At 51.9% G+C, this 26,012-nt stretch overlaps 1 protein-coding gene across 4 annotated transcripts in view; it reads right to left on the bottom strand.

Annotated features, from left to right (window-relative positions):
* Positions 1–24,627, bottom strand: part of TTC7B (tetratricopeptide repeat domain 7B) — a 248,341-nt gene extending 223,714 nt beyond the window's left edge. For 3 of the 4 annotated variants that reach the window (XM_046007995.1, XM_046007989.1, XM_046007990.1), the window contains exons 1-2: positions 24,412–24,627; positions 2,015–2,169 (exon numbers count right to left, since the gene is read on the bottom strand). In XM_046007995.1, the coding sequence (XP_045863951.1) occupies positions 2,015–2,169; positions 24,412–24,532 (276 nt within the window). In that variant the 5' untranslated portion in view covers positions 24,533–24,627. Of the gene's footprint in view, positions 1–2,014; positions 2,170–24,411 lie in introns of those variants that run through there. The other variant, XM_046007991.1, reaches the window with a different exon arrangement.
* Positions 24,628–26,012: the final 1,385 nt, after the last annotated feature.

Genomic DNA, 26,012 nt, shown 5'->3' with positions numbered 1-26,012 from the left:
ATAGGCATGAGCTTCCAAAACAGATAGAAAAAGTAAGCTAAGGAAATGTGGCTGGGCGGGGGGGGGGGGGGGGGGGGGCAGGGGGGCAGGGAATGTACACAAACATGAGAATAAAGAGAGGAGCCGTGTGAGGTTCTGAGATGGGAAGCAAAGAAAAAGGAAAGAGAAATCATCAAGGTTAAAAGCAAAGAGATAAAACCGAACAACAACAACAACAACAACAACAAAAAAAAGCCCAACCCAAATAACAAAGAACAAAGCACCTGAATAAGATTTTTCTCCCAAGAAAACATACAAATGGCCAATAAGCCCACAAAAAGATGTTCAACATCCCTGATCATCAGGGAAATGCAAAGCAAAACCACAGTGAGCTCTCACCCCAAAACTAATGGGATGGCTACTATCCAAAACCCAAACAATACCAAAGAACAGAAAATAAAAAATGCTGGCAAGCATGTGGTGAAAGTAGAACTCGTGTTGGTGAGAATGTAAAATGGCGCAGCTGCTATGGAAAATAGTATGGAGGCTCCTTAAAAAATTAAACACAGAATTACCACATGATTCAGCAATTCCACTTTTGGGTATGTGCCCAAAAAGAACTGAAAGCAAGATCTGGAAGAGATATTGTGAACCCACATGCACAGCAGCATTATTCGGGGCACGTTGGTGGCTCAGTGGGTTGGGTGGCCAACTCTAGATTTCGGCTCAGGTCATGATCTCAGAGTTGGGAGTTCAAGCCCCACATCAGGCTCTGCACTGGGCATGGAGGCTGCTTAAAATTCTCCCTCTCCCCTTCTTCTCTCTCTCCCCACCCTCTAAAATAAATAAATCAATAAAGTTTGTATTATAGCAGCTTTATCAAAGTCCCAAAAGGCAGAAGCAACCTCAGGGCCCACTGAGGGATAAACAAAATCCATTTTTGGAGCATTACTACGGTGGAGCATTACTCAGTCTTAAACAGGAAGGGAACGGGGACACACACTTACAACAGGAATGAACCTTGAGGATGTTACATTAATGAACTAAACCAGTCATAAAGAAACAAATGCTCTACAATTCCCCTTATCTGAGGGACCTGGAGCAGTCAGAATCACAGAGACAGAAAGTAAACGGGGGTTGCCGGGGGGCAGGGAGGCTCCTGCACAGAGTTTCAGTCTGGAAGGATAAGAAACTTCTGGAGAGGAGATAACGGTGAGGGTTGCACAACAGCAGGCGCGCAGCTGAGGACACTGATGGCCCTGGGGCTGCGTGCAGGCAGGCGCAGGGGTGACACCAGCGTGACCTCAGAAGGGCAGGAAGAACAGGCCTCAGCCTTCAGGGCAGGGAAGAGTCCAGAGCCCAGGAAGTGAGCTACTGGGTGAGGGGGGCAGCAGGGGCAGAGGGAGAGAAATGGAGAGGAAAGGAGATTCAAAGGAAGCAAGAAAGGAATATGTGGTGAGAGGGACAGCTGAGTCTAGAGATGGGAAGACAGGGCAGGGGAGGAGCAGGAGGGTAGCGCTTAAGGTCTCCTGGGCCGTGAGGTTAGGGCCATGGCTCAGGCAGGAGGACAGGCCCAACCTGGCTGCCTCCCACACCGAAGTACCAGGCCAGGAGGAGCCCAAACCGTTCCGGGCTACAGTGGCCTGGGGATGCTCGGGAGCTGCACATTTGAGGTAGGAATCGAGAGGTAAACGGCCCTCCTGACTAACTTCTCTCCTTTCTAGAGGGGCCGGGGCGTCAGGTTGAGCTCTGCGCCTTATACAACAGCTCCCTTCCAAGCACCTGAAGAAGATTTTTCAGAATAAGGAGTCTCTAAAGACGCAGCAGAGAGACCCTAGTGAGCTGGAAGCCCCCAGAAGGTGGTCGACACACGCAGGGCGAGCGGGCCTGCTTCTGAGGAGCCTCGCGGTGGCAGCATGCTCGTGCGCTCCCAACACTGCCTGGTCCATCACGGGCCATTCTTCCCGACAGCTCACTGCCCCAGGGAGGCTCATAGCACCCCCACTGCCCCCCTCAGCTCAGACACCCACAGTACCTTTAGGTTCCCACGGTCCAGGGCGGCGGTCAGGTGCTTGCGGACCTCGGTCAGCTGGGGCCTGGGGCCTCGGGGACTGGCCCCCTGCCGCAGGGGGTGCTCCTTCAGGGACTGCTCCAGCTTCGACTCCCCAAGGAGGAGCTCTGCCATGTCATCTACAAAGAACCAAGTGAGAAGCTAAATGGAAGCCGGGAATGGTCTGCGTGTCCCCAAGGACTTCAGGACTACCACGCCCTTGTTATGTGCCCTCGGCAAGGCCCTTCTGGAACTTCATAGCCTTAGAGGGAGTCCAAGTGGGCACCAGCTTACAGTGAATTCTGTTTATAAATAAGAATGTTCCAGAATTTGTACACAGACAGGGGATAGCTTATTCCTTTGTCACACAGTTACTGGATCTAGAAAGACTAGAGATATATTAATATAGCAAGAGTGCAAGTTCAGTAGGGAAACACAGCTGTCTGATGTTATTTTTCAGCAGGATCTGTATAAAACAATACTATGTATTTTCTCGAACACTGACACAGTGAACTCTCCTAGCTCTTTTGTGTTCTGTGGCCTCACAAAAGGATGTGAGCTGGAGCAATGTCTTGTACAGTCAGATTCTTAAAACAAGTTTGTGTCAAAATGACCTGAATGCACACAGTCTGTTTCTGCCTAAAACTCAAAGCTATACAGACACTGACAACTAGGAATCTCTCCATTAAGGTTTTACCCTTAAGAGTACTCTACTTAGAGTTGCAATTTCGTTACTGTCTGTGTCGGCTTGTTAATTAGAATGAAGAGCTCACTCCAGAAGTAGCTCTTGGGAATCCGCACATCTAGACATTCTGAATAAACCCAGAACAATTCATACACCAGCCCGAGCTTGACCTATTTGGGATAGGACCTAATTGTATTAAAATATAAGCACAGTGTAAAAGGCAGCTACGTAGTGTAGCTACGTAGTGCAACCACTGGGCTGCAAAGTTGCGGGGGGCCCCAGCTGGAGTTTGGGCCCAAAATGGACTTTGGTTTTATCTTTAACATCGCAGTCTCAGAAAGGAGAACAGATTTGCCTATTATTTAGGTAATCTAAAATTAACTCCAGAAAGAGTCATGGAGCACCCACTGAGATTCTGAGTGGTAGATGCACTGAAGGCTGTGAGCTATAAGGAGAACCTTCCCAGTCCTCTGGCCAGTGACCCAAATCTGCCAAATCTAAAATTCTCAGCAGTGTCTCTGTCTGTGTACTGGGAAGCCCAAAATAGTCTCTTAGAGATGAGACCCAGGGTCCTGGGATCAGCCAAGCCACAGCAAACCAGGGCTGAGTTAAGCTACCGAACTCAAGAATTCCCTCAGGCCGGACCCACAGCAGCCTCCTACAGCAGAAGACAATGAAGCGATGTCTGCAGAGGGCACAGGGACACACAGCATAAGCCAAGGGGCCTGAAGCGGGCCCCAACACCATTCAGGTGCGAGAGCCATCCATAAGCAGCCTCCTCCCAGAAGCAGGAGCCCTTCCTTAGAATGAAACGCAGCTAAGAAAGAAATCCACGGCTCAGGGATGAAGGATGTGTCGACACAGGCCTGACCGTGAAGATCAGAGCATTTACATACAGAACACTAAATGCCTACAAGAATCAGCTTCGGAACAGAACAGGACTGCTTGCTATAAACCAACACAATGCAAAAATGACAATGTATCAAAATTGGGAAGTGCTTTAAAACATGGTAATACATGCTTAAAGAGAAAAACATGACTCCGGTCAACTTCACTGCACTCTTGCAGAAAACCATGCCACACGGTGACACATTTATCTAGAGCTCAACAATTCCCTTAGATTCACTTTTTATTTCCTTCTTCCCATTAGTACTTACTGATACTTCATTTTTAAAACAGCTGCTGCCCAACAGATATGGATGCAAGCCACACGTTATTTTAAAATTTGCAGCAGCTATGTTAAAAAAGGAAAAAGTGAAATTAACTTTGATAATATCTTTTATTTAACTCAATATATGCAAAATGTTGCTAGTTGAACAAGCAATCCATATTTTTAAATTATCAACATGTTTTATATTCCTTTTTGTATTAAGTTTTCCAAATCTAGGGGCACCTGTCTGGCTCAGAGCATGTGACTCATTAGTTCGAGCCCTATGTTGGGCTCAGAGCTGACTTAATGTACTTTGCACTTAAGACACATTTCAATTCGAACCAGCCACATTTCAAGTGGTCAACAGCTACCCGTGGCTAATGGCTATGATATTGGACGGGAATGTGATCACCATTTATAAAAGTATGCCTGTTTATCTTTATTCTGTCTGTTTCCCTAAAAAGATGTCTAGAATGAGTATCACTTAAGAATACGTAATAAAAACTTCTGAATGGTAGGAGCTGGGATAATTTTTTCACTCTCTTCTTTGCAGTTTGAATTATTTTTATTGAGCAAAATCATTTTAAATTACCTTTAGGAAAAACTGTGACTCTTCTTTAAAAACTCGAAGTATATACCTTGGGACATTAATGGTGGTTATTTCTGAGTGGTGAGACTATTAGTATACATTTGTTTTCTTTTCTGTATATTTTGAATTTCCAAAAAATAAAATAACATGAGATTCAGAGTCGTAGATATAAATCTCAGTTTGTCACACTGTGTCTGTGCCCCTAGGATTTAGCCTCAGTGTTTTGGGGGACAATTCTAAGAAAGCCCCTCTGTACATCCAAGCTGAAGATTCCTCTCTCTGCTTTATCCCCCCATTACTCCCCCCACTCCAATGACCTCCCTGTGGCAGACTCCTCTGACCTTGCAGCTGGAAATGGCTGTTCCAACCAGAATCCCCAGGCCAACAAGCAGAGAGGACAGCAGATCAGGCTCTCTGCTGCCTGCCACCTCTTTCTAGCTGTGGGACCAGGGGCACATCGCTTACCCTCTTGAAGCATCAGCCTCCATTTATGAAACGGGAACAATACCACGACCATAGCAAGACTGGATGAGAGCTAATGAGTTCTCAGCGAGGGAAATGCTGTGGCCTGTCCTGCCACACCTCTCAACTAGACCTCCCAGGATGAGTAGGGTCTGGACTGGCAAACAGGACAAGGAAGGGCAAACCAGGCTGAGGGAACAGCAGGGCATAAGAAAAGTAGGAAGGCAAAAGCATACTGGACCAAGTGGCCAGAGAAGAGGGTGTGGGTGCGGGAGAAGACAGGAATGGAGACTCAAGTGGAGAGCAGAACATGGGACTATCGGTTCCCTTCTGCCCGCTCAGCCCCATCCCCACGTAAAACAGGTCCTGGCAGTTTCCACAGGCAGTTCTCCACACAGAGGCCCCATGAACTTCCTCCATATCTTTGGGACAACACAGAAAGCTGAGAACACCAAATGCCATTACTTGATAAAGACCTATTAATCTTCTAGCACTGTTCATCAACCCCCCCCCACACACACACACATGCCCTATCCCAAGCCAGACCCAGCTGCCCCAGGAACCTCGAGCACCCCAACCTGGGTGTTTACATATCCGTCTGCCGCTTCAAGACTGTAATGAGAGGCCTGAAGGAAGAGTCTGTGTGTTACTCTTTGGTCTCAGAGCACAGCACAATGTCTGGCAGAGTCAGTGCTCAATAAATGGTGAATTAACTCAATGAAAGGCCAGGGCACTTGACCCATAACCTCCTGTGTTAGGCCTGGTCCTGCCTGTGGCACAATCTGTCAGTTGTCCCCCAAATATTCATTCTCTTCTTCCTTTATTATTAGAGTCCCTGAGTTTTATCAGTGCGCAGAGCTGCCAAGGTAAAGACTACTTCCCAGGCTCCCTGGAAGGTGTAGGCTGTCACATGACTACGTTATGGCCAGTGTGATGTGAGCAGAAGTTCTGCATGCAGCTTCTCTGCTGGGCCCTCCCAGGGAATGCGCTTACCCTCCAGTTCCTCTTCACCCTACCCCATTAGCTGGAATGAGTCTGTGGCTGGTGGAAAATGGTGCATCCATTCTGGTCCTCAAGATGGAAGCCATCTACTGAGGATCCCAGAGCATCACAACATTAGGAGCCTTGGTCTCCAACACTGCAGAGCTGCCACTCAGCCCTGGACTGCTTATGATCAATTATCACACTAGAGAGAAACATTAACTTCTACCTTACTCTTGCTTTAGTCACTGTTCCTCTGACCTTAGTTACAGCGGCCAAACTGTTATCCTAGCTAGAGCTCCCCACTACCAAACAGGCTTTAAGTTGAGAACTGCTACCTGAGAATACCTTACCAGTCAATACTCATTCCCAGGGTCCCTCATGTCTGGAAGGAATCCCACAGAAACCAACTGAGGCTTTGGTAGAACACCCCTGATGTCACCTCTCCTGTTTCACTGGCTTGCAGAAATATTTAAACAAAGGACTACATACAAAGAGAAGCATGTGGTCTCAGGGTCCTGGGATCGAGTCCCACATCGGGCTCTCTGCTCGGCAGCGAGCCTGCTTCCCTCTCTCTCTCTCTGCCTGCCTCTCTGTCTACTTGTGATCTCTCTCTGTCAAATAAATGAATAAAATCTTAAAAAAAAAAACTTTAAAAAAAAAAAAAAAAACTGCCACCTTAAGGCTTTGTAGGATTTATAGACTTTTTGTCTCTTGATCTCCTGATACCAGAGTCTTGCTGCTAAGATGTGCAGAGAGCCCAGCTCTATCAGAACGGGGGGGGGGGGGGGGGGGGGTTGCTGGGAAAGGCTCAGCTGAGAGGAAGAGTCTTTGCACGAATGCAGAGACACAGCCCCTCGCCTCATGGGAGTTCCAGTCCCTCAGCACCACTCCACATGCTGTGGCTCTGCTGGAGGTGGGTAGTCCTGGGTGGTGGAGGAGGAGACAAAACCTTCACCAAGAACGTCACAGATGGAAAAGGTGGGGAAAGGTCTTTCAAGCAGCAAAAACAGAATATGCAAAGGCACGACATGGCCTAGATGTTTGGGGAACTCCAAGTCATTTGTTAGAGCTGAACCATGAAGGGCAGAGAGAGGGAGGTGGTCATAGCTGGGAGTTTCCTGCCAGGCAGGCAAGGATCAGCTCCCCAGGTCTGGAAGGAGCAGTGCACTCCGAGCGAGGAGCTTACAGTCCAACTGGACAGTAGCATGCTGGCTGCAAAACCATTTGTGCAATTTTAAACATTTTCAGGCTCCAATGAATCTTCCAAGCAAACAACGTTTTCTTTGCTCTCCTTAAAAAAGGTGACTTCCCTACCACTCACTCTCTCAACCAGGAGGGTAAAGATCAGAAAAACATCCATGAACTCAGGCCGGAGAAATCATACAGAGACTGCAAGGTTCCGTCCTCACGAGGCAAGGGCTCAGCAGCCTGACCAACGCTCCACTGCTCTTGTTGAGGAATTCAGACTCCACAAGTGACGAAAGAAACAGAGGTCACCTAGCCAGCTGTTACTGCCCATAGTGTGTGCGCTTACACGCTAGGACAGTGACGTACAAGGGAAAAAAAGGCACCTCGGGCATACAAGAAAATTAATTCCAGCAGGATTAAAGAATTAAGTACGAAATAAAAGAGGATAAAAATAGAACTTTTGCTTTCAGCCAAGATGGAACAAATTTACCCTCCTGGATAAAATAACCACAAACGCAAGACAGAATATGTGAAAAAACAATTCTCATGACACTGGACATGGGGCCACAGAGAAAAGTGATCCCTGAGAAGCGGGTAGCAAACAAGGTGAGCTCTGGGATTTGCCTTGAGAGTTTCTGGCTGCCCCACAGGAACAGGGAGCCCTTACATTAGGATTCTGTCTCATGAAAGACTTACTGAGTATCTCTCCCCGCAACTCATTTGCCTGCTCACACTCACCAGGCACAGAGCAAGGCACATCCAGGCATTCCACACTGCATAGGGTGAGGCAGGACTGCAAAGTGGGGCCGGGCATGTACTTTCCAGAATGCAAAAGCCCAGGATTATAACACAGGGACAGAGCTCTGGCCTCAAGCAGCCCCAGGCTTAATACCAGCTCCGCTGCTTGCTAGCTGTGTGGCACTGGGCAAGTTAGTTAACCTCTTGGAGCCTTCGTTTCCTCACCTGGCTACTGTGAGGGTAAGACATAATATATGTAATGCATAGAGTACAAAGCAGGTGCTGAATAGATGTGAGTTCCTGTTCCTGTTCCTGCCATTCATTTTGGACTTGGTATTTCCCAGAACGGATATGTTGGATCTAATGAGGTCAGAAAGCACTGTGAGACACAACCCCTGTGCTCAGGAGGCCTGCAGTCCAGTAGGAAGATAAGAATGTTTGCAACATTTATTACTAGACAAGCCATGCTAGGCTCTTACTAAATGCTGTGCAGTGGCCTAAGCCATCTGCACAATCCTGTTAGTCCTCCCAATCTCGCTAGGACCTGTTAGCCCCTCTATCTCACAGATGGGGAACCAGGCACACGAGGGGAAGCAATCCGCCAAAGGTCGCAGAGCCAGCCCATCCCGGAGCTGGGATTTTGAAACCAGGCCGTCTCTCTGCCTGTCACCCTGGCATGTGGACGCCAGCTTCCAGAAAAGGGGCCCAGCTTCCCTCCTAACCAGCCGTGTGACTCCAGCCAAGGCACTTCATCCTATTGCTGCGGGGCTGAGCAGGCCGTTCCTATGTCCCTTTCCTGCTCCACCTGCTGGGACTCAGGGGTGCCCAGGGCTTGTTCCACCTTTCCCTCGGGCATTTTTTCAGGGTTTATGTAAGGCTGCAGAAACCAGCTCTCCAGAAACTTACATAGAGTAAAGCCTGAAGGCGAACAGAGACCACTCCTGAGGACCGTCACTGAGAAGAATACAGGGAATCAGCCCAGGCAGGGCACTCTGGTGCCATGCTTCGTCTCCAGACAGTCCCCCAGGCCCCAAACTGGCCCAGCTCCATGCCCAGGCGGCTGCGGCCTCCCTGATACCCCTGAGGAAGGGCCAGGAGCTGTGGTCTTTGCCACTTGAGGTGAATGCCCCTTCCTCCCAGGCTTCTTCCTCATGGGATAAACCACTAACACTGAGAGATTTGATCAAACGGGGAAGAAAAAGCTTAGGGTTTCTACTCTATTCCAGGGAGTACTTGATATCAATACTAAAACAAAACAAAACGAAACCAAAGACCCAAATCTCAACAACTGGGATTTGTCAATCGAGAAGCATTTAGGTCTATTCAAACCATCCCTGCCATGGCCGTGATCCAAGAGGAAAAACAAAGCCCCATTCAAGCAGGGGCCGGTTCTTCGGTGTCTCCTCTGTCACCCAGCAGGGACAGCCAGCTTCTCCATCTCTTGGTCTCAGCAGGACCTCCGTGACTGTCATCCCCTCACTTACCCACTTCTTGTAAGTCACAGGTCCCTCAGCACTCACAGTGCCTGTCATCCCCCTTCCCACAAAGGAGTGACAGAAACACAGACACTGTTGGACAGTGCTGGTAGGAGCATCGTCGGTATGAGTGTCCACAGAGGGCAACTGAGCAACATCTATAACGTGATTTACGTACCTAGACCACGTGACCCAGAAAGCCCAGTTTCAGTAACGTCTCCCTACACACAAGTGCTCTCCGGCACTGATGGTTACCCCCGGGGATGTCTGCTATGTACCACCCTACTGCAGAGAGCAAAGGACAGAACACACCCATACCGTCCTCCCTGGGGACCTGTGAAATGAATTACGCCTCACCCCACATGACAGGACTGGCTGTGTCCATTACATGAAGGAAAGGGGTCTACCTGCAGCCCCGTGGTAGCCGGATTATGCATACCACTCCAGGCCTTCACACCTCCCTGAATCCACATGCTCTATGGCCACTCACCCTGACCCTGGGCTCCGCCACGCGACTTGCTCTGACTGATCGGACAGTAGTGCATCTGACACACACAGAAGCTGGGAAACGGACTTCTCCCTCTGCTTCCTGCTTGCTTCTCTGTGGCCACCTTAAGCCCGTGGCCAGGCTGGCCTGGATCTAAGAAAGGCCATGGGGGACACAGCAGAGTCGTCTCAGCCAGGCCTGCCACGTGAGCAAGCCAGCGGAGGGCAGCCAGGTCACGGAGCCGACCCGCAGCTGGCTGCAGACGCATGAGCGGGCCCCGGCAAGCCCAGAATCATGACAAATAATAAAAGGTGGCTGTTTTAAGACACTGAAGTTGGGATGGTTTATTACACAGCAATCGGTAACAATGTCAGAGAGATACAAAAGAGGGTGTATGGTATGTAACCATTGGGTCTAAAAAAAAAACAAAAAACCAACAACACGCTTTCTAATAAACCTCCAGATATGCTGAAAATTACTGAAAGGACCACCCAGGAAAGTCCTAAGAATGGCTATGTCCGTAGAAAGGTTTAGGAGGACACAGAGAAGATGTAGGAAGTAAGTTACTTTTCCCTCTTGTATTATTTGATTTTTAGTACCGTGTGCATTCCTTACCTGCACAAAACATTAAGTAGTTAATTTAAAATTTAAAAGGAAAAGATGGCTTGTGCTGGAGTGAGCTCTGACTCTGGAATGCCTTGTCTGGTTGCCCACGGGGGTTGACAAACTTGGCCCATCATCTCAGAGGCGGGGGAGGAGGTCTGAGTCTGTGCTTATGACTGAGAGCCTGTCACCCGCCCTCCCTGGGCCACCAGCCTTCCATGTGCACACTCTCCAGGCCCCCCGCATCCTTCTGAGGCCATAGCAATCTGTCTCTCCTGAGGGTGCCTGGACACGTTGTACCTCCCTCCCTTCTCCTGCCAAAATCCAGGCATCGCATGAGATGCATTTCAGGGTCATCTTGGAGAAGCTCTCCTGCTCCCTCAGCCCGAGCTCCCCACGCTCCTCACATTCACACACCAGCCCGCATCTAGCACGGACAGCACTGAAGGAGAAAGAGGGATCTCTGCCCTTATATTCCAGATATATTCCAGAAGGGGAGACAAACCAGGAAAAAGCCAGCTAATGGTAAGAGATCAGTGGAGAGTTAAAACGGGGACATGGCAGGGAGTGACCAGGTGGCTACTTGAGACTGGGGGGTCAGATCAGAGCCAGAGTCTCCCAGGAGTCTGAGTTTGAGACCTGCATGACGAGACAGAGTCAGCCATGCAAAGGTCTGATGGAAGAGCACCCTGGGGTGGGAACACAGCTGGCACATTCGAGGAACAGCAAGAGGGCTGTGTGGCTGGGGCAGCGGGGACGGATCAGGGTAGTCAGAGGGCAGTTAAGGGCAGCCATGAACATGCTCGCAGACTGTGGTCAGCAGGGTGGCTTTCCTCCGAAGCGCACCTGGAAGCCTCTGGAGGCGGCTGGGAGTGTGCAAGCAGGGGTGAAGGATCCGGTTGAGGCGTGCAAAGACCCCTCTGTCCACCGTGTGGAGAATGAACTCAGGGCTGGAGCAGACGAGGCAATGGCAGGGATGGTCGGAAGGTCACTGCAGGAGTCCGCCGGGGGGTGATGGACACTGGGACAAGGGGGCAGAGGTGAGAAAGAAAGAGTGCAGAAAGGGAGAGACAGGCAGAGGGAGGACACAATTTGTAGGTAAGATAAATAAGACTTACTAACGGGTTGGACTGGAGGTGTGGCAGACAGACTACCCCCACGCCCCTGAGATGACTGTGTCGGAGTTGCTGGAACCTGTGAGTGGCATAAACCTGTCACGTTACAAGGCAAAAGGGACTTTGGGGGTGTGATTAAGTTACAGACCTTGAGACAGGATGAACCTATGTGGGTGGGCATGCCGGGGTCCTTGGAAGGGGGAAGTAGGTGGGTCAGAGTCGGAGGACATGTGGTGGCAGAAGCATGTATAGTCACAGAGGAAACTAAACTGTGGGCTTCACAGATGGAGGGGCCGAGAGCCAAGGAACGTGGGCAGCCGTGGAGGCCAGGAAAGACAAGGGCAGGGATTCTCCCCGAGAGCCTCCAGAAGGAAGACAGACCTGTGGACACTTGAGTTTAGCCCAATGAGCCCCATTTCCAATGTCTGACCTCCAGAACTACCAGAGAACACATCTGCATTATTTTAAGCCAATAAACGTGTAATCATTATTAGTTACAGCAGTGATGGGAAACAAATGCAGGAGGGATGAGGAATGGAGAGGGATTAAAGAGAAATTCTTTTAGCTTTGAGGCGGCACACAGGACTGGGTCTTGCCATTTAGTGAGGCGAACAGAAACAAAATCAAGAGTTCTGTTCTAACTTAAATAACATTTGATACCCAAGTGGACAAGTCAAGTTGGTGGATGGAGGTTGGCATCAAAGCTGGAAGAGAGTGAGTAGAAGGACCCAGTTAAAGAAACCAAGACTGTGTTTGTTAAGGAAACAGATTAGAAGTTTCCAGAAAGACAGAGTGGCCAAATGGGTTAAAGGCAGCTGGAATATGGAGGAAGATAAGAACACAAACAGAACCGCTGGATTTGGCAACAGAACAGGGCGACCTTGACATGGGAAGTCTCGGGGGGTGTGTGGGAGGGTACCAGCTCAAAGGAGCAGGCCGAGGAGACAATGGTTCTTTGAAGAGGCTTTGCTGAGACAGAGCAGAGAGGCAGGCAGTAAGTCACAGGGATGTGGGCTTAGGGAAGGTTTTTATAGGAGAGTCTATGGTGTCTGTGAATCCTGGAGGGAATGACCTGGGAAAGAGACAGGGAATTGATCTGGAAGACAGGAGAAATAACAGCAGCCTGAAGTCCTGAGGAGGCACGAACAGAGGGATTCTGAGCACAGGTGAAGGGGCTGGAGCCTCCGCACAGTGACAGGAGGGAGAGCAGGCACACTTGGTGGTGGGAAACAAGGGGCTTTCCTAACAGCTTCTGTGTCCTCAGTAAAGTTCATACCAGGGCAGGAGCTAGGAGAGACAGGATGGCATTCTGAGAAAAGGCCTAAGAAGGGGAAAAAGTACGTGAAAGCAGGGATACGAACTTGCCCGAAGCGTGGCAGCGCCTCTGAGGTCACTGGTCATCAATCGCAAACGACCAGTTGAGGCTGAGGGCTTCCTCCCACGATATTTGTCTTCTCAGTAGCACACAGGAGCAGGCAGAGAACTGGGTGTCATCAGGGTAGGGCTGTTGCTGAGCAGCAGGATGGAGAAGACAAGGTCATGTCACCCTGCTTCTCATAACCCTCCAGTGGCTCCTCTGTCATGCAAAGTGTAAGCGAAAATCCTTGTACCTTACCCCCTTGGCTCTGACCTCCACCTTGTCCCTCTCACATTCACGCCCCATCTCCAGGACTCAGCACATAGCAGGTGCTCTCTAAATATCTCTGAAACGAGTAGATCAATCCATGGATCTTCCTTTCACGGAGAGGACCTAACCAAGTACCTTAGCCTCTGGACACTCAGCTCTTCCCCAGGGTGCCTGGCACATGGCTGGGACATGACTGTTGCCGGAGACCAAGCCTTCCTGTTTCTACCTCCGGCCCTCTGTTGTTCCCCCTCTAGTATCTTTGCTCGAATTATGACCCAGTTCCGAGGACCTGCTATTTGGATCTTGACTGAAAGGCAAAGATGCCATAAGTCAAAGATTAAGGAGCTCAAAGAAATTGGCAGAAATGATATTCTGGGAAAATCTTGGTAGTTCGGAGACCAGGCTTCATGCCAAAGCCTCCTCCCCACGTTCACACAGAGTGCAGAGGCTGGAAGGACAGGATGAGAGAGTAAAATGTGGGAACAGAAGACAATACTTGCTCTGCGCTGGCAGAACAGACAAGCATACTGGTTTAACTCGTGCACACACACGCGCGTGCACAGCCGTGCGCACCCACACACTTCCCCTCAAAAAGTCTTGTTTAATAAGAGAGAAGGTAACTTGAAAGCCATGTTGGAGTTGGTCTGGCCTGTCCCCAGGGCCCAGCAGGGCAGGAAATGACTCTAACAGGGCAGGGGGATGTTATCAGGCCAGCCCAGAAGGCTTGGAAATGGCTCTTTCAGGAAGCCAGTCCCAGACAAGTTGAATGCACACCCACACAGTCAGCATCTCTTGAAGATTCAAAGTGCTAATCCACGCCCTACCCTCAAAGAGTACAGTGTAGAGGGAGCCAGGGGCTATCGAGTCCTGGCATGGTGGGGTGGAAAGAGGATCAGGCACGCTCAGAAGACTGTCAGAAGTAAGAGAGGTCTGAGCTGGCTGAGCCTCAGTAATTTTTCCAAGTGAGAGAGGATTTCCCCAAGTGAGGGTCTAGGCAGAAGGGAGAAGCCACAGCTGGTGTGTGGGGTCACGCAGAGGCAGGAAGGAGGCTACCACAGGACATGAGGCAGCTGCAGAGGGCACGAGGGACACACGGTCCCAAGACCTCTAGGCCCAAGACTCAGTGGAGATCTGACTCTCCTGGCAAAGCAAAGGCATGTGCTTGGCATGCCGAGCAATGTGGTCTCATCAACTCAACACTTTATTCTCAACACTTGAGAATAAAAAGCTGCTTCTTGTTAGGCTTCAAACCTGCAAGGGCCAGAGAAGGCAGTCAGTCGAGGGAGGCAGGCCTCACAGCCAAGGGCTGAGCCAGGCCAAATGTAAGGAGATTGGAGGGACAGGGAGAGGCAGCAGAGAAACCCCTCCCTGGGAAGGGCCACTCAGCAACCATCAACCCTTCAGTTGCACAAGAGACGCAGGAAGAGAAGGTCACGGACATCCAGTCAGCCTGAACAGCAATCCATCAGCCAGAACTCGCCCAGAGCCCCAGGCTGGCAGGGCCATCCAATCACCAGAGGGACAGCACCAAGAGTCTCAGTGTCTCAGGTGGACATTCCCTCCCCTGGATTCCTGCCACCCTTGCCCTCTACCATTCCCAGCCCCAAGCACGTAGATGCCGGCTCTCCTCGCACTAGACTCGAGCATGACCACGGTCTTAATGGCGCTGTACTCCAGGTTGTCAGGCAGGGGCTGGCACCCGGCACATGCTCACTAGGTGTTTGGGGAGTAAAAGAATCTAAGTTGACTCCTCAAGGGCAACAGCCAAGCTGTTCTTTGAACAATGAACTGAGCATGTCGGTATGTCAAAGAACAGCTGTGTGCCAGACATGGTGCTGAAGACGGAGCAATGGGCAAAACAGCAAAAAGCCCTGCCCTCATGAGGCCGACAGCCCAGTGGTCACATTCTTTGTGGCGTCCCCAATTTGTGTCCCAGAACCCCCACACAGAAGTGCAGAATGAACAGCCACAGGAGGAGGACTGGGGAGTGTGTCAGACCTGAGCAGAGGCCCCAGGTCTGTACTGACTAGTTCTGGGAACCGGCTAACAGCAACTGCCATCAGCTTTGGGCCTCGGTCTCAATTCAGCACCATGCTATCCTTGCTGTTATCGTCACCCTGCCTACTCCCCTCCACGCAGCCCCCATCAGGGGCTAAGCATCCATCCGGGCCTTCTTCCCCTCCCCTCCCAGTTCCTGCCACACACAGAACTCCTGATCTCGGCAGCTTCAGATGACTGCTGGCCCCTGAAACTAACTGCATTGTCCCTTGTACTCCTCAGAACAACCTTGGAGCTGGAGAGGGAGGTTCAGGGAGTGGAGGAACACACCCACAGACAGACAAGCAGTAAATGCTTGACCCAGGATCTAATCCCATGTCTAACAGGACAGACCCCACTGCTTTCTCCAGCACCAGGTTCCTGTCCTTGTTGCGAAAATGCCTCCATCTGCCCAACAGGGTAAACGACGGTCTTGCTTGCCCAGAGCCAAGGGGGTTCCCAGGACACAGGATTTTCAGTGCTTCAAACTCTCAGGCCAACTGGGACAAAGCCACAACTCCGCAAGATCTTTCTCCCGGTGCTCTGCAAGGCCTTCCCCACTGTCACCTAAGCACACCCTGCCCTTAGGCCCCAGTAACACAGTGGCACCCTGGGGCCTTGTATATAACGCTGTCATTGTTCTGCCCAAGCTACTGGTGACACTGTCCCACCATTTGGACAATCGTGTCTAAAATCTGGTCCTAGAACTTCCCGTGCTACAACCACCATGCTAGTTAACAATCCTGCTTTCTGAACCCCAACCCCACTAAGACCTCCTGAAGCAGGACTCCGGCCCAGCCTGGGAATCTGAGTTGCTAACCAGCCCCAGGTGACTCTGCTGCCCAGAGACTGTGTGACTGCTCTGAGCTATAAGCTTCTTGTGACTGCTGACCCACTCAGTCTTTTTCTTCTGGTGCAGGCCTCATACAGAGGAGGTACTCATTACATGCTAAAGATTATGGCTGAAGGGACAGCTCCAGACCTGCCCGACCACACAACTTCCCTAAGGCTCTATTTTAAAATGCAGATTTCCAGTCCCCATATTGGCAAGGAGACCACTACCCCAGAGGAGTGGTCTGGGAATCCATAATGTGCAGGCTCATTTAGTTCAGGGCTACTCAGAGCAGGTCCACGGACAGGCAGCATTGGCATCACATGGACGCTTTATAAAGCCTACAGGAGCGCAAGTCCCAGAACTGCTGCACTGGAGTCACTAGGAATGGGGCGCCACGAGCCAACTTGGTGATTCTTCCATCCGACAAGCTTAGAAAACCATTTATTGGTGTAAAGAATAATGGAACCAGAGTTACGAGTGGATGAGAATCCAGCTCAGAGACCATCTCCACACCTCAGTCTACTTACCCCTGAATAAGAATTGTGACCCTTTACCCTGTTCCTCACCTAGTTGTTGTGATGATTAACTGGGATCCACGTAAAAGCTCATGCCCAGAACACTGCACACAGCAAAAGCTCAAGCAATTAACATTCCCTCCCAGCACAGTTTTAACACCTACAAAGTCCAGAAAACTAAGGTTTCAGAGAATCAAGTGAGGCACACAAGGTCACTGGGAGGGCAACTGCACGGAGATTCTGACTCCAGGTCTGGCAGGCCTCTGAAAGGACCAAAAAACATGGGTCCCGCCTCACTCTGGCACTTCCACCTCCACCACACCTGACGGACCTGCTCAGACAGACAGGGGCTGCAGCCACAATGGCCGGTTTCCCGAGGCTTGCGGCTGCCCTTTATACAGCATGTGGCACTCCTCTGACCCGTCTGCCGAACACTGCTCATCCTTGTCCTGGTAGCTGATGGGGATGGTTTCGAGAGATCTCAGAAAACCTCTTCCCTTTCCTTGTCTTCTCAGATGGGAAACACTGGCTTTCACAGAAAGGCCTGCAACCCTCCGCCACCTGCCAAGCATGAGGTCACTCAGAGGGGCAGGAATCTACCCAAGTGAGGTCAGTGAGAATCAGGGATGAAGGCCATTCCTGATGATGCAGCCGGTGCCAAGCCGGCGGGGCAGCTGGGAGTGTTCCGAGTAAGCGAGGAGGTGCACGGGAGAGAAAGCCTGTAGCGGCAAGTAGCCACCGGACGCCCACTCGGCGTGGCTTCAGCAAGAAGGCACTTTCTGCTCCACATGAATGATGTCCAGACAAGAGCCACTGCAGGCGTGGAGCCACATCCGTCTTGCGTCTCTGCGCTCCCGCACTCTGAGAGTCAGCCTCACCGCCACCAGACAGCTGCAGCTCCCAGCCTCAGAAGCCAAGGGCCAACCTCCAAGGGGAGAAGACCACTCCCATCGCCCGGAAGGCCGTTTGTTACTACTGAGCAAGAGGAAATCTTCTTCAGAAGCCCCTCCCGCAGCTAAGACCCCTGATGTCTCATTGGCTAGAACTAAGTCACATGCTCAGGCCTCAACCAATCAGTCAGGGAGCAGCCCCAAGAGGGCCCACACCCCCAGTGAAGCACATGGCACACGGGAAGGGCTGGCAGTTGGATAAAATTGGGGCGCAGGCAGGAAGGAGGAAAGGGAGCTCAGGTGCAGCATGCTGGATTGACATCCGGGATGCCTCTGGCGGGCCCCAAGTCACGTGACACCACCAGCCGAACAGGTGAACAGCCGTGGTGGGAGCCCCAGTCAGGGCTTGTCCTGCGGCCTTCGCTCCCACTTCCGAAGTGGCCCTCCTTAGGCCTCTTCCAGATGCTCCGAGGCCTCCCCTCAACACAGCACAGCAAGTACACACCGGGAGCCTGACGGTTCCTCGGAGCAGAGCCTCTAGTGGCTGGCCATCTGGGGGAGGAGACAAGGCACGAGCCACGACAGGCCACATGGGGAGGAGAAACAGCCCTGAACTGGGAGATGATAAACCCACCACCGTGACCCAGCAGCAGATCTACAGTGATGGCTTCCTCTGTGCAGGCAGCAAGCTAAGCACTGTTAGGTGCGGTTTTTTCGTTCCTTGTTTTCACATTTGGTCCTTACAACTGCCCTACACATTTGGCACTATTACTACAAGTTCATGATCCCTTCTGCATAATTTCCCAGATCTAGAACTCTCTAAAAACCAAAACCTGGTTTTGTTTTTGTTAACTTACTGGGCAACAAAACCTCAACTGAAGCAACATGAGGCTATTTATAATTTATCTGTCACTTTGCAAGGCCTGTTTGCATGTTTCGATGCAGAAAATAGTGGCCTGTTGTTTCATTATGAAGTACCGCTCCTGGAGCCATTGAGTGTCACATACTGGCCGGTATAGGCACCATGGTCTGGAAAATTCTGCACTCAAAAACACAGCTGGCACCAAGAGTTTCAGAAGAGGGATTCTGGATGCAAAGCACCACTTTACACATAGGGCTTCACAGGTGAAGTTAGAAGCAGTTAGGAAGTAGCAGTTAGGAAGTTAGGAGTTAGGAAGCAGCAGCAGCTAGCTCACTTTGAACTAAGCAACTGCACTCACAGGCCAGAGCTCTGACCCACCCTGCCTGCTTCTGCCACTTCGCTAGCTGGTGGTTTTAAGGGAGGACACTTCTGTGGGCCTATTTTCTCATCTGTAAAATGGAGCTTACAACCACATCAGTGGCTTTCAGATGTGTTCCAAAAGCACATTAGGCCTTCCTTCCAAGGAAACTTTAGTAAAAAGTATCACTGCTCCAGTGAATGAGCCCTGCCCACCCAGCTTCCAGGCCCTAAAGCATGTTCCCAGAGGGGTTCCTCAACAACACAGTTTGAAAATGATACAGTGTGATCTCTCAGACCCATCTGGTTCTAAACTGTACGTTGTCTTTTTTCTGAGGCAAACATCTTTTTTGGGGAAGGAAGGACAGTTGGGAGGAACTTGAGCGAGACCTTGACAGACGGGTAGGCTTCTGGCCTGCAGAGAAGACTTCAGAGCAAACAGCATGAGCACAGGTGGAAAGACAATGAGCAAGGTTAATGAGAGGCTCCAAGAGGCCATACCAGCCAGTGGGTGCCGGGTGAGGGCAGGGAGGGGGAAGCCCCGGTAATGGGAGGATACACTGGAGAGCCTGGCTTACCAAGCAGATCAATGTCAGGAATCCTCAGAACCTGAAATCCCTCCAAGCAGGCGGCCAGAGAAAATCTGAACAGTCCTGGCCCCACTGTATACAGCCACAAAGTCATGGTCCTTCTGTACTGACTACAGTGACCATGAGCCCCAGTGCTTAGCTCAAGAGCTATCAATATATTGTTGTCAAATAAGTGACTCTTTTGAATCCAAAAATCAGGACATATGGTCTGGCACAAAGGTGTGTCCTTCAGAGGACAACAAGACAGAGTATTTAAAAACAGGATGGCTGCCCTGGGAAGGCTGGGGTGGAGTGTCATCAAGGTCTCACTGTCCTTCCCCACTGTCTGGGGAGTCTGACTCCTAGCAGTCTGCAGTACCCTGGGAACGTCCAAAGAAGCCATTCTAAACAACAGTGCCACTTTCCTACCCCACAGCTGACTCTTGCTTAAACCCCAGCCTTGTTTCCAAAGAAGCCCCTAGAGGGGCAGGAAGGATTCCAGAGGCCTGAGACCCGAGAGTTGTCGAGGAACTCAGCCCACCTCCAGAGGGGGATGCCACCAGGCTGGAGGCACCAAGGCCATTGGGAATATCAGCTAGTGGCGAATGCAAGAACTTCTCTCCCACTCAATGGTCTACACACATTTTGTAACCAAACTTTGCCCCAGAAATATTCTTTGTTTCAGGCACCATTTTCCCTACCTGCCCATCACAAAGAGGTAATTAAAATGTCTCAAAATCACACCCAATCAGAACAGTGATGATCCCTTAAAGGAGAAACCACCATCTGGGGCCTAATTGTTCTAAGTAAGCTGAGAAACTGAGCTTACCTAAGAAGATTAACAGACCGGGAGAGGAAGGAGAAGCAGACACAGCCTTATTAGAAAGGGAGTGGCTGGCTGTTGGCGGCTGTGGTGCAGGCTCCAAAAGGCCCGCTTCTGTTACTGAAAAACGTGGGAGTCTTGACCAGGCACAAGCTCATGTGTCATTTCCAGGGCTCCCACTCTGTGTCCCAGCCAGGTGTTATCCAGGACGTGGTCTGCCTTGCCCAGGGTTACACTGAGTCAGCTGGAGGGAGTCAATACCGGAGTTTGCACGGAGCAAAGTTTGCATAGATCAACCCATTTCTAGCTCACAGCCACCTGAATGGAGGACGATTATGAACCCCGTCAGGGCGATGAAGAACATGGGCTCCAAGAGGTTAACTGACTGGCTCAGGGTCACCCGGCTACAGATAGAGTTTGGATTGAAGCCCAGGTGCGAGGCCGTGCACTCTGTCACACAGCAGTGAACCTCACCATTGGGAGGCTAACGGTGACATTCTGGGGATAGAGGGACTCTCTCCAGAGAGAGCAGCTGGGACTGCCCTCCCAGGGCCAGGACTGACCTGTGAGCCAACAGGGAGCTGACATGCTGTTATTCTCCGTCTTTATCCCCATCCCCTCCGGCTGCCATCTCAGTTCCAGGCCCCCGTGCCAACAGACCCACTGGATGCCTGGTTAGGGTGCTGGGGCTTGACCCAGCGGGTCTGCGGTGGGCCCGAGAGTCTATATTCCTCACACGCTCCCCTGTGATACCCACGCTGCTGCTTCGCTGACCACACCTCGGGCAGCGACAATCTAGACTTGAGTAGACTTTTCTCGCACCCCACCCCACCCCACCCTTCTTAACTTGTGTGATCACTGCCTTGCTGGAACTCACAGAGACCTGGCATGTAGCTGCTACACATTTTGGGTTTGGGGCTTTTTTTGCCTTTTTTTTTTTTTTTTTTTTTTTGAGATGGGAGTGATTAAAGTGGTACCCACAGTGGAGTATGAGGCAAAAAATGGATTCCCAGCGTTTGTTTTCAGCTTGGCGTTGGCCCTTTTCTTCCTTATTCACCTCTTGGCTGTCTGAACTAATTTATCTCAAAGGAGTCGGGCTGGAGCAGCGTGCTCTGAACGTGTCCACTATTTCAAGGCCTTACTGGGAGGGGCTGCTAGGCTCCCGCCCCAGGAGAAGCAAATGCTGCTGAGTAGGGAGGCCTCAGGCAGCAGGAGCACTGAGGACATGTGACTCCTCCACTCTGACCCCTCCCTTGGCTTCCACCTCATTCAGAGAATAGCCAAAGCCTTAACCATGACCTCTAAGGCCCCAGGTGATCTGGCCCAGCCACCTCTCTGCCCTCATCAGGCCTCGGCTCTTGTCCCCTCCATGGCCTCGGAACCTATCTTAAATGCTGCCTTCCTGGTGCCCTCTGTGGCCACGTATTAAACCAGACACTTTTGTGGCCCCCACCCCCAGCCCAATCCCAAAGCACTGCTGCCTCTTCCCTCTTGATTCCCCTCTGATACCGCTTAGCATCATCTGGCAGCCTATAAATTTTACTTACTGATTTTTATTTACGTCTCCCTGCCCCTTCCCCACTAGAATGTGGATTTCATAAAGGCAAGGACATTTGTCATTTTTGTCTGTTTTGTTCACTGGTATATCCCCAGTGCCTACAACAGTGCCTAGCATGTAGCAGGTACTTGATATTTGTGGAATGAATGAATGAAGGGCCTACATACTAACATGTCAGACTGACGAGCCCTGGGAGTCAGTTCCTGTGATCCTTGTAACAACCCTTGCAAACTCAGTCTTTTCCTCCCCATTCTAAGATGAGGAGACCGAATCTCTGAGTGGTTAGTTAAGGGATTTGGCTGAGAACGTAGAGTTAGGCTCGGGCACCAGTCTGCCCAGTTCCAAAGACTGTTCTTTTCTGCCTGTGGCTGCCTTCAAACTGTCTTACTGTTAACTCACTTTCCTTATTATAACCAGCAAATGCTTTTGCTTAAGGATTTTCCCAAATCTGCCTAGAATCTGAGGTCCACTTCACCCAAAAGGGTCTAGGGGGAGCTGGTACCCTCAAAGCCAGGAAAAAATTCTACCACCAGACTCAGGAAGCCCCCATCAGCCAAAGGAAGGGAAGGACCCTCCTTCAAACATTTCTCTGAACCCCAAAGAAGAGCCACAGTAATTCTGGTTTTGTTTCATCTTTTTCTTTACTTTATCTTGTTATGTTCATGACCAATCTCTCTGACCTTTTCAAGTCCATGTGATCTTTTGCCAGCAATGGTAGTTACTAACCATGTGGGTTCTCGGGCAGAATCTATCTCTCATGAGCTTCCCCAAACCAAACCTGCACACGGACCCATGGACCACCATGCCACACACAGCCCACTCCCCCAAAAGCTGCATTAATGACTGAGGCTCAGGCCCCAGGGATCAGGCCCTGTGAAGGAAGCCAAGTTTGTGGGGCTGTGAAGGTTAAGATGGGCCTGGGCCACCAAAGCCCATCTAGAGGCCACCACAGTGTGAGCCATCCCTCCTCCTCCTCGACTCATCACTCTCAATCCCATTACTTCCCCTGTTTTTTGTTTTGTTTTTGTTTTTTTTCAAATCACTTCTCACTATGAAGCTATCCCATTTATTGATTTCTGTATTTGCCATTGCCGGTCTCTTCAGAAGAGGTTCAGTACGTGAGGGCTGGAGCTTGGTCAGTGCTGCTCACCCCTGTTCTGTTCCCGGCACAGGTGGGCACGCAAATGTTGGCTGAATGAAGGAGTAAATAAAACAGAAAATAAGTGGGTTCTGAAGGAAAAGGACCAGGAGGCTTGCAAATGAACCCATTTAACCCTAACATCAACCTGCCTGGAAGGTATTTTATGCCTACACAGCTGGGAAGTGAAAAAGTAGACCCAGGACTGTCCCAACTCCAAGAAGAAATGAGAAAAGCCAACAGGTAAGGAGAGGAGAAGTAAGAGGACAAGCTGGTGAGGCTTACAGGAAGGGCAGGGTCAAGCTGCCATTAGGGCCCATGGGCCTGCACACCATCTTCCTCGAATGCTTAATTAGAGAAGAGGCAACATTTTCTACCGAGCTGAGCCCAGATAGGTCTATGTCTCCCTCCATGCCCCTAGAAGAGTCATGGTACCTGCATCCCACCCCCCGCCCCCCAACCTCTGGGGGAACCTCTGCCCAAAGCAAGTTACCATAGTGGAGAATGTTCAAAATGAAGTTCTTATTTCAAGGCACTAACACCGTAAAAGACACAATCATAACCCACTCTTGAACAAGACACTTGACATCCCTCTCCAATTCTGCGTAGTTTGAGGTTAGAAGGTTGAAAATAGCATGATGTCCTTTCTTACAGCAGCATCTTCCATTCATTCATTCTTTCATTCGTTTGTTCAGCCAACATTTGCTCACCCAGCCTCGAGCTGCCAGGGATGAAATAACACAAAACCTCTGCCCTCTCACCAGTCCATTGGTGCCCGCAGTTTTGGCGGGTACTGAAAGACCAGCAAATATTAAAGATACTTGCTTCCAAAACAAATAAGGCCACGTGGAGCTGTGCTCTGAAATGGGATTTTGGATGCAATTTTGATTTGATTGGGTACAAGAACCAATTCAGTCAGCTGGGCCATAGACTAACTCTAGAGCTGCAGGCTCCTACTCAATGGCTCCCTCTGACCTCTTCCCCCTCTGGGCACCAAGCCCCTAGGCCCCCCAACCCCATTCTTCAACCACATTCCCACCTCTCTCTACCATAGGCTCTCTCTGACTCTTCGGACTCTGTTTCCCCTATATTCCCAAACCCGACCTCTCTAGGTCCACAGCTTTGACATTCTACTCTCTGAACCCCAGGACACACATCTCCCCTGCCTTCCCCCACCACCCCCTTCACTCACCCCAAATCTGAGCTTCCACCTGGAGCCCCTTGAACGTCATGTGTTTACAACCCATATTTCCCAGGGGTCTCTGTTCGACACCCCCCACCCCCAGTACAACATACGCACACCCTGTAATCCTCTGCACACTTCCCGGCCGTGCCCCGGGGGAGCACTCTCCCCCATTGCCCCCAACTTCTTAGGACCCGAAGGCCGCCCGGGCCCCTGGGACCCCGCTCAGGCAGCCGGCTCCTTGAGCCCCCGGACGCGCTGACCCCGCAGAAGCCCGCCCGCACGCCGGAACTCTGGGACGCGGGGCACTGCCCTGGCCCGCCGGCCGCCCCGACCGCGTGACGCCCGGGACCCGGGGCTACCCAGGCCCCGGCCCCACGCACCTCCCCGGCGCGGCGCCCGCGATCCCGGCCGCGCCCCTGCCCGCGCCCCGCCGCGCCTCCCGGGGCCCGGCCCGGCCGGGAGGAGAGCGCGATGCCCCAGCAGCCCAGGCCGGCGCGCCCGGCGCCTACCGTTGGCGATGAGCTTGGCCGACAGCTGCTTGACGAGCTCGGGGATCCGCTCCCACTGGCACTCGGAGCGGCAGCGCTCGATCTCCGTCTCGAGCCGCGAGCCCGCCTTCCTGGTCGCCATCGCGGCCTGGCCGGGCCCGGCCCGCCCGCCCGCCCGCAGGCCCCGCAGGCCCCGCCGCCGCCGCCCGGGCGCCCCCGCCGCCGCCTCCCGCTGCCGCCGCGGGCGCGGGCTCCGGCTCCCGGCTCCGCGGCGTAACGGGAGCGCCGGCTGGGGAAGGGGCGGGGAGGCGGGCGGCGGCGGCGGGCGGCGGCAGGGCCCCGGGCGCCGCGAGGAGCGGCCCCTGCCGGCCAGGGCCGGAGCGGCAGCCGGGAGGGGGCCGGGGCCGCGGCCGGGCGGGGGGCAGCGGGAGGCCGAGGAGGGGCGAGTTGTGGCAGAGCCTAGGGAGGGGAGGGAAGCCCGCGAGAGGGACATGGAGTGGGACAGGGGCGGGGGCTGGGGTCAAGACCCGAGGGGTAAGGGCTGGGGGAGCGGCCGCGGTGCAGGCAGGTGAGGAGGGGCGGGGGTGAGGCGTGAGGGCCCGGCAGGCAGGAAGGTCTGGGAGAAACTGCAAGGGGGCGGATGGGAATGAGGCCTAAAAGGGGCAGTGACCCTGGGGAAGGTCATCGGCCAGGCAGAACTAGTGCGCCTGGGGCCTGGGGGGGGGGGGGGGGAGGGGGAAGGCCTGCCTGAGCTTGTCCCGCCATCTCAGATTTCAAGTAGATCCCCCTGGGTCTGGGTTGGCCGGTCCCCCTGAGCAGGCCCCCCATGCTCCTGGCAGCCTCAGCCCCCAACCAGATGAGGTGGGCGGGGAGTTCTGCATCTCAGGCCCGCACAGCACCTGCCCAGGGGCTCCCCAACTGACTGCCAAGTTGCACTGAGCCTGGCAAGGACTGCTAACAGCTGAGATGCCTGATCCCTTGCCCCTCTGAGGGGGATGCAGAGTCACCAGTGGGCTCCGCAGCCCCACCAGACCTGGGGGCAGGTGTCCAAGGTGTGCATTCTTTCAGTTACTTGATAACTATGTAAGGATTACGTGCTCTGTCCTAGCTACTGTTTTAGATGCTGGCAATACAGTGCAGAACTGAACAGACAAAATGTCTGCCTTGGTAGAGCTTTCATGCCAGTCAGGGGAATAAATAAACAAAATAAAGTACTAAGCTGGAAAGTAAAGATGGTTACTTGAAGAAATAGAGCAAAGCCTAATGAGGAGAATAAAGAGTCAGGGGGCAAGGGGTGTGGAAGATGTTGCAGTGTTCAATGGGATGTTAGCAACAGCCTCATGGAAGTGACATTTGATGAAGACTCAAAGAGGGTGAGAGAGAGCATGAGGCTGTCTCTGGGAGAAGAGCATTCTTGGCAGAGGAAACAGCCATGCAAAGGTCCTGTGGTGAGAGCATAAGACCAAAGAGACCAGAGTCGTTGGAGTGTGGTGAGGGAGGCGAGGTGAAACAGAAGAGCTCAGAGGTAGAAGGAGGAGTTTCAGTTCTTGGCAGGCCTTGTGGGCCATTATAAAGACCTTGGCGTTTACTCTGGTGAAATGGGAGGCCCATGCAGGACTTGA

The sequence above is a fragment of the Meles meles genome, chromosome 6 (genome assembly GCF_922984935.1).
Source record: "Meles meles chromosome 6, mMelMel3.1 paternal haplotype, whole genome shotgun sequence".
Lineage (NCBI taxonomy): Eukaryota > Metazoa > Chordata > Mammalia > Carnivora > Mustelidae > Meles > Meles meles.
This window is presented reverse-complemented; position numbering and strand designations above follow the sequence as displayed.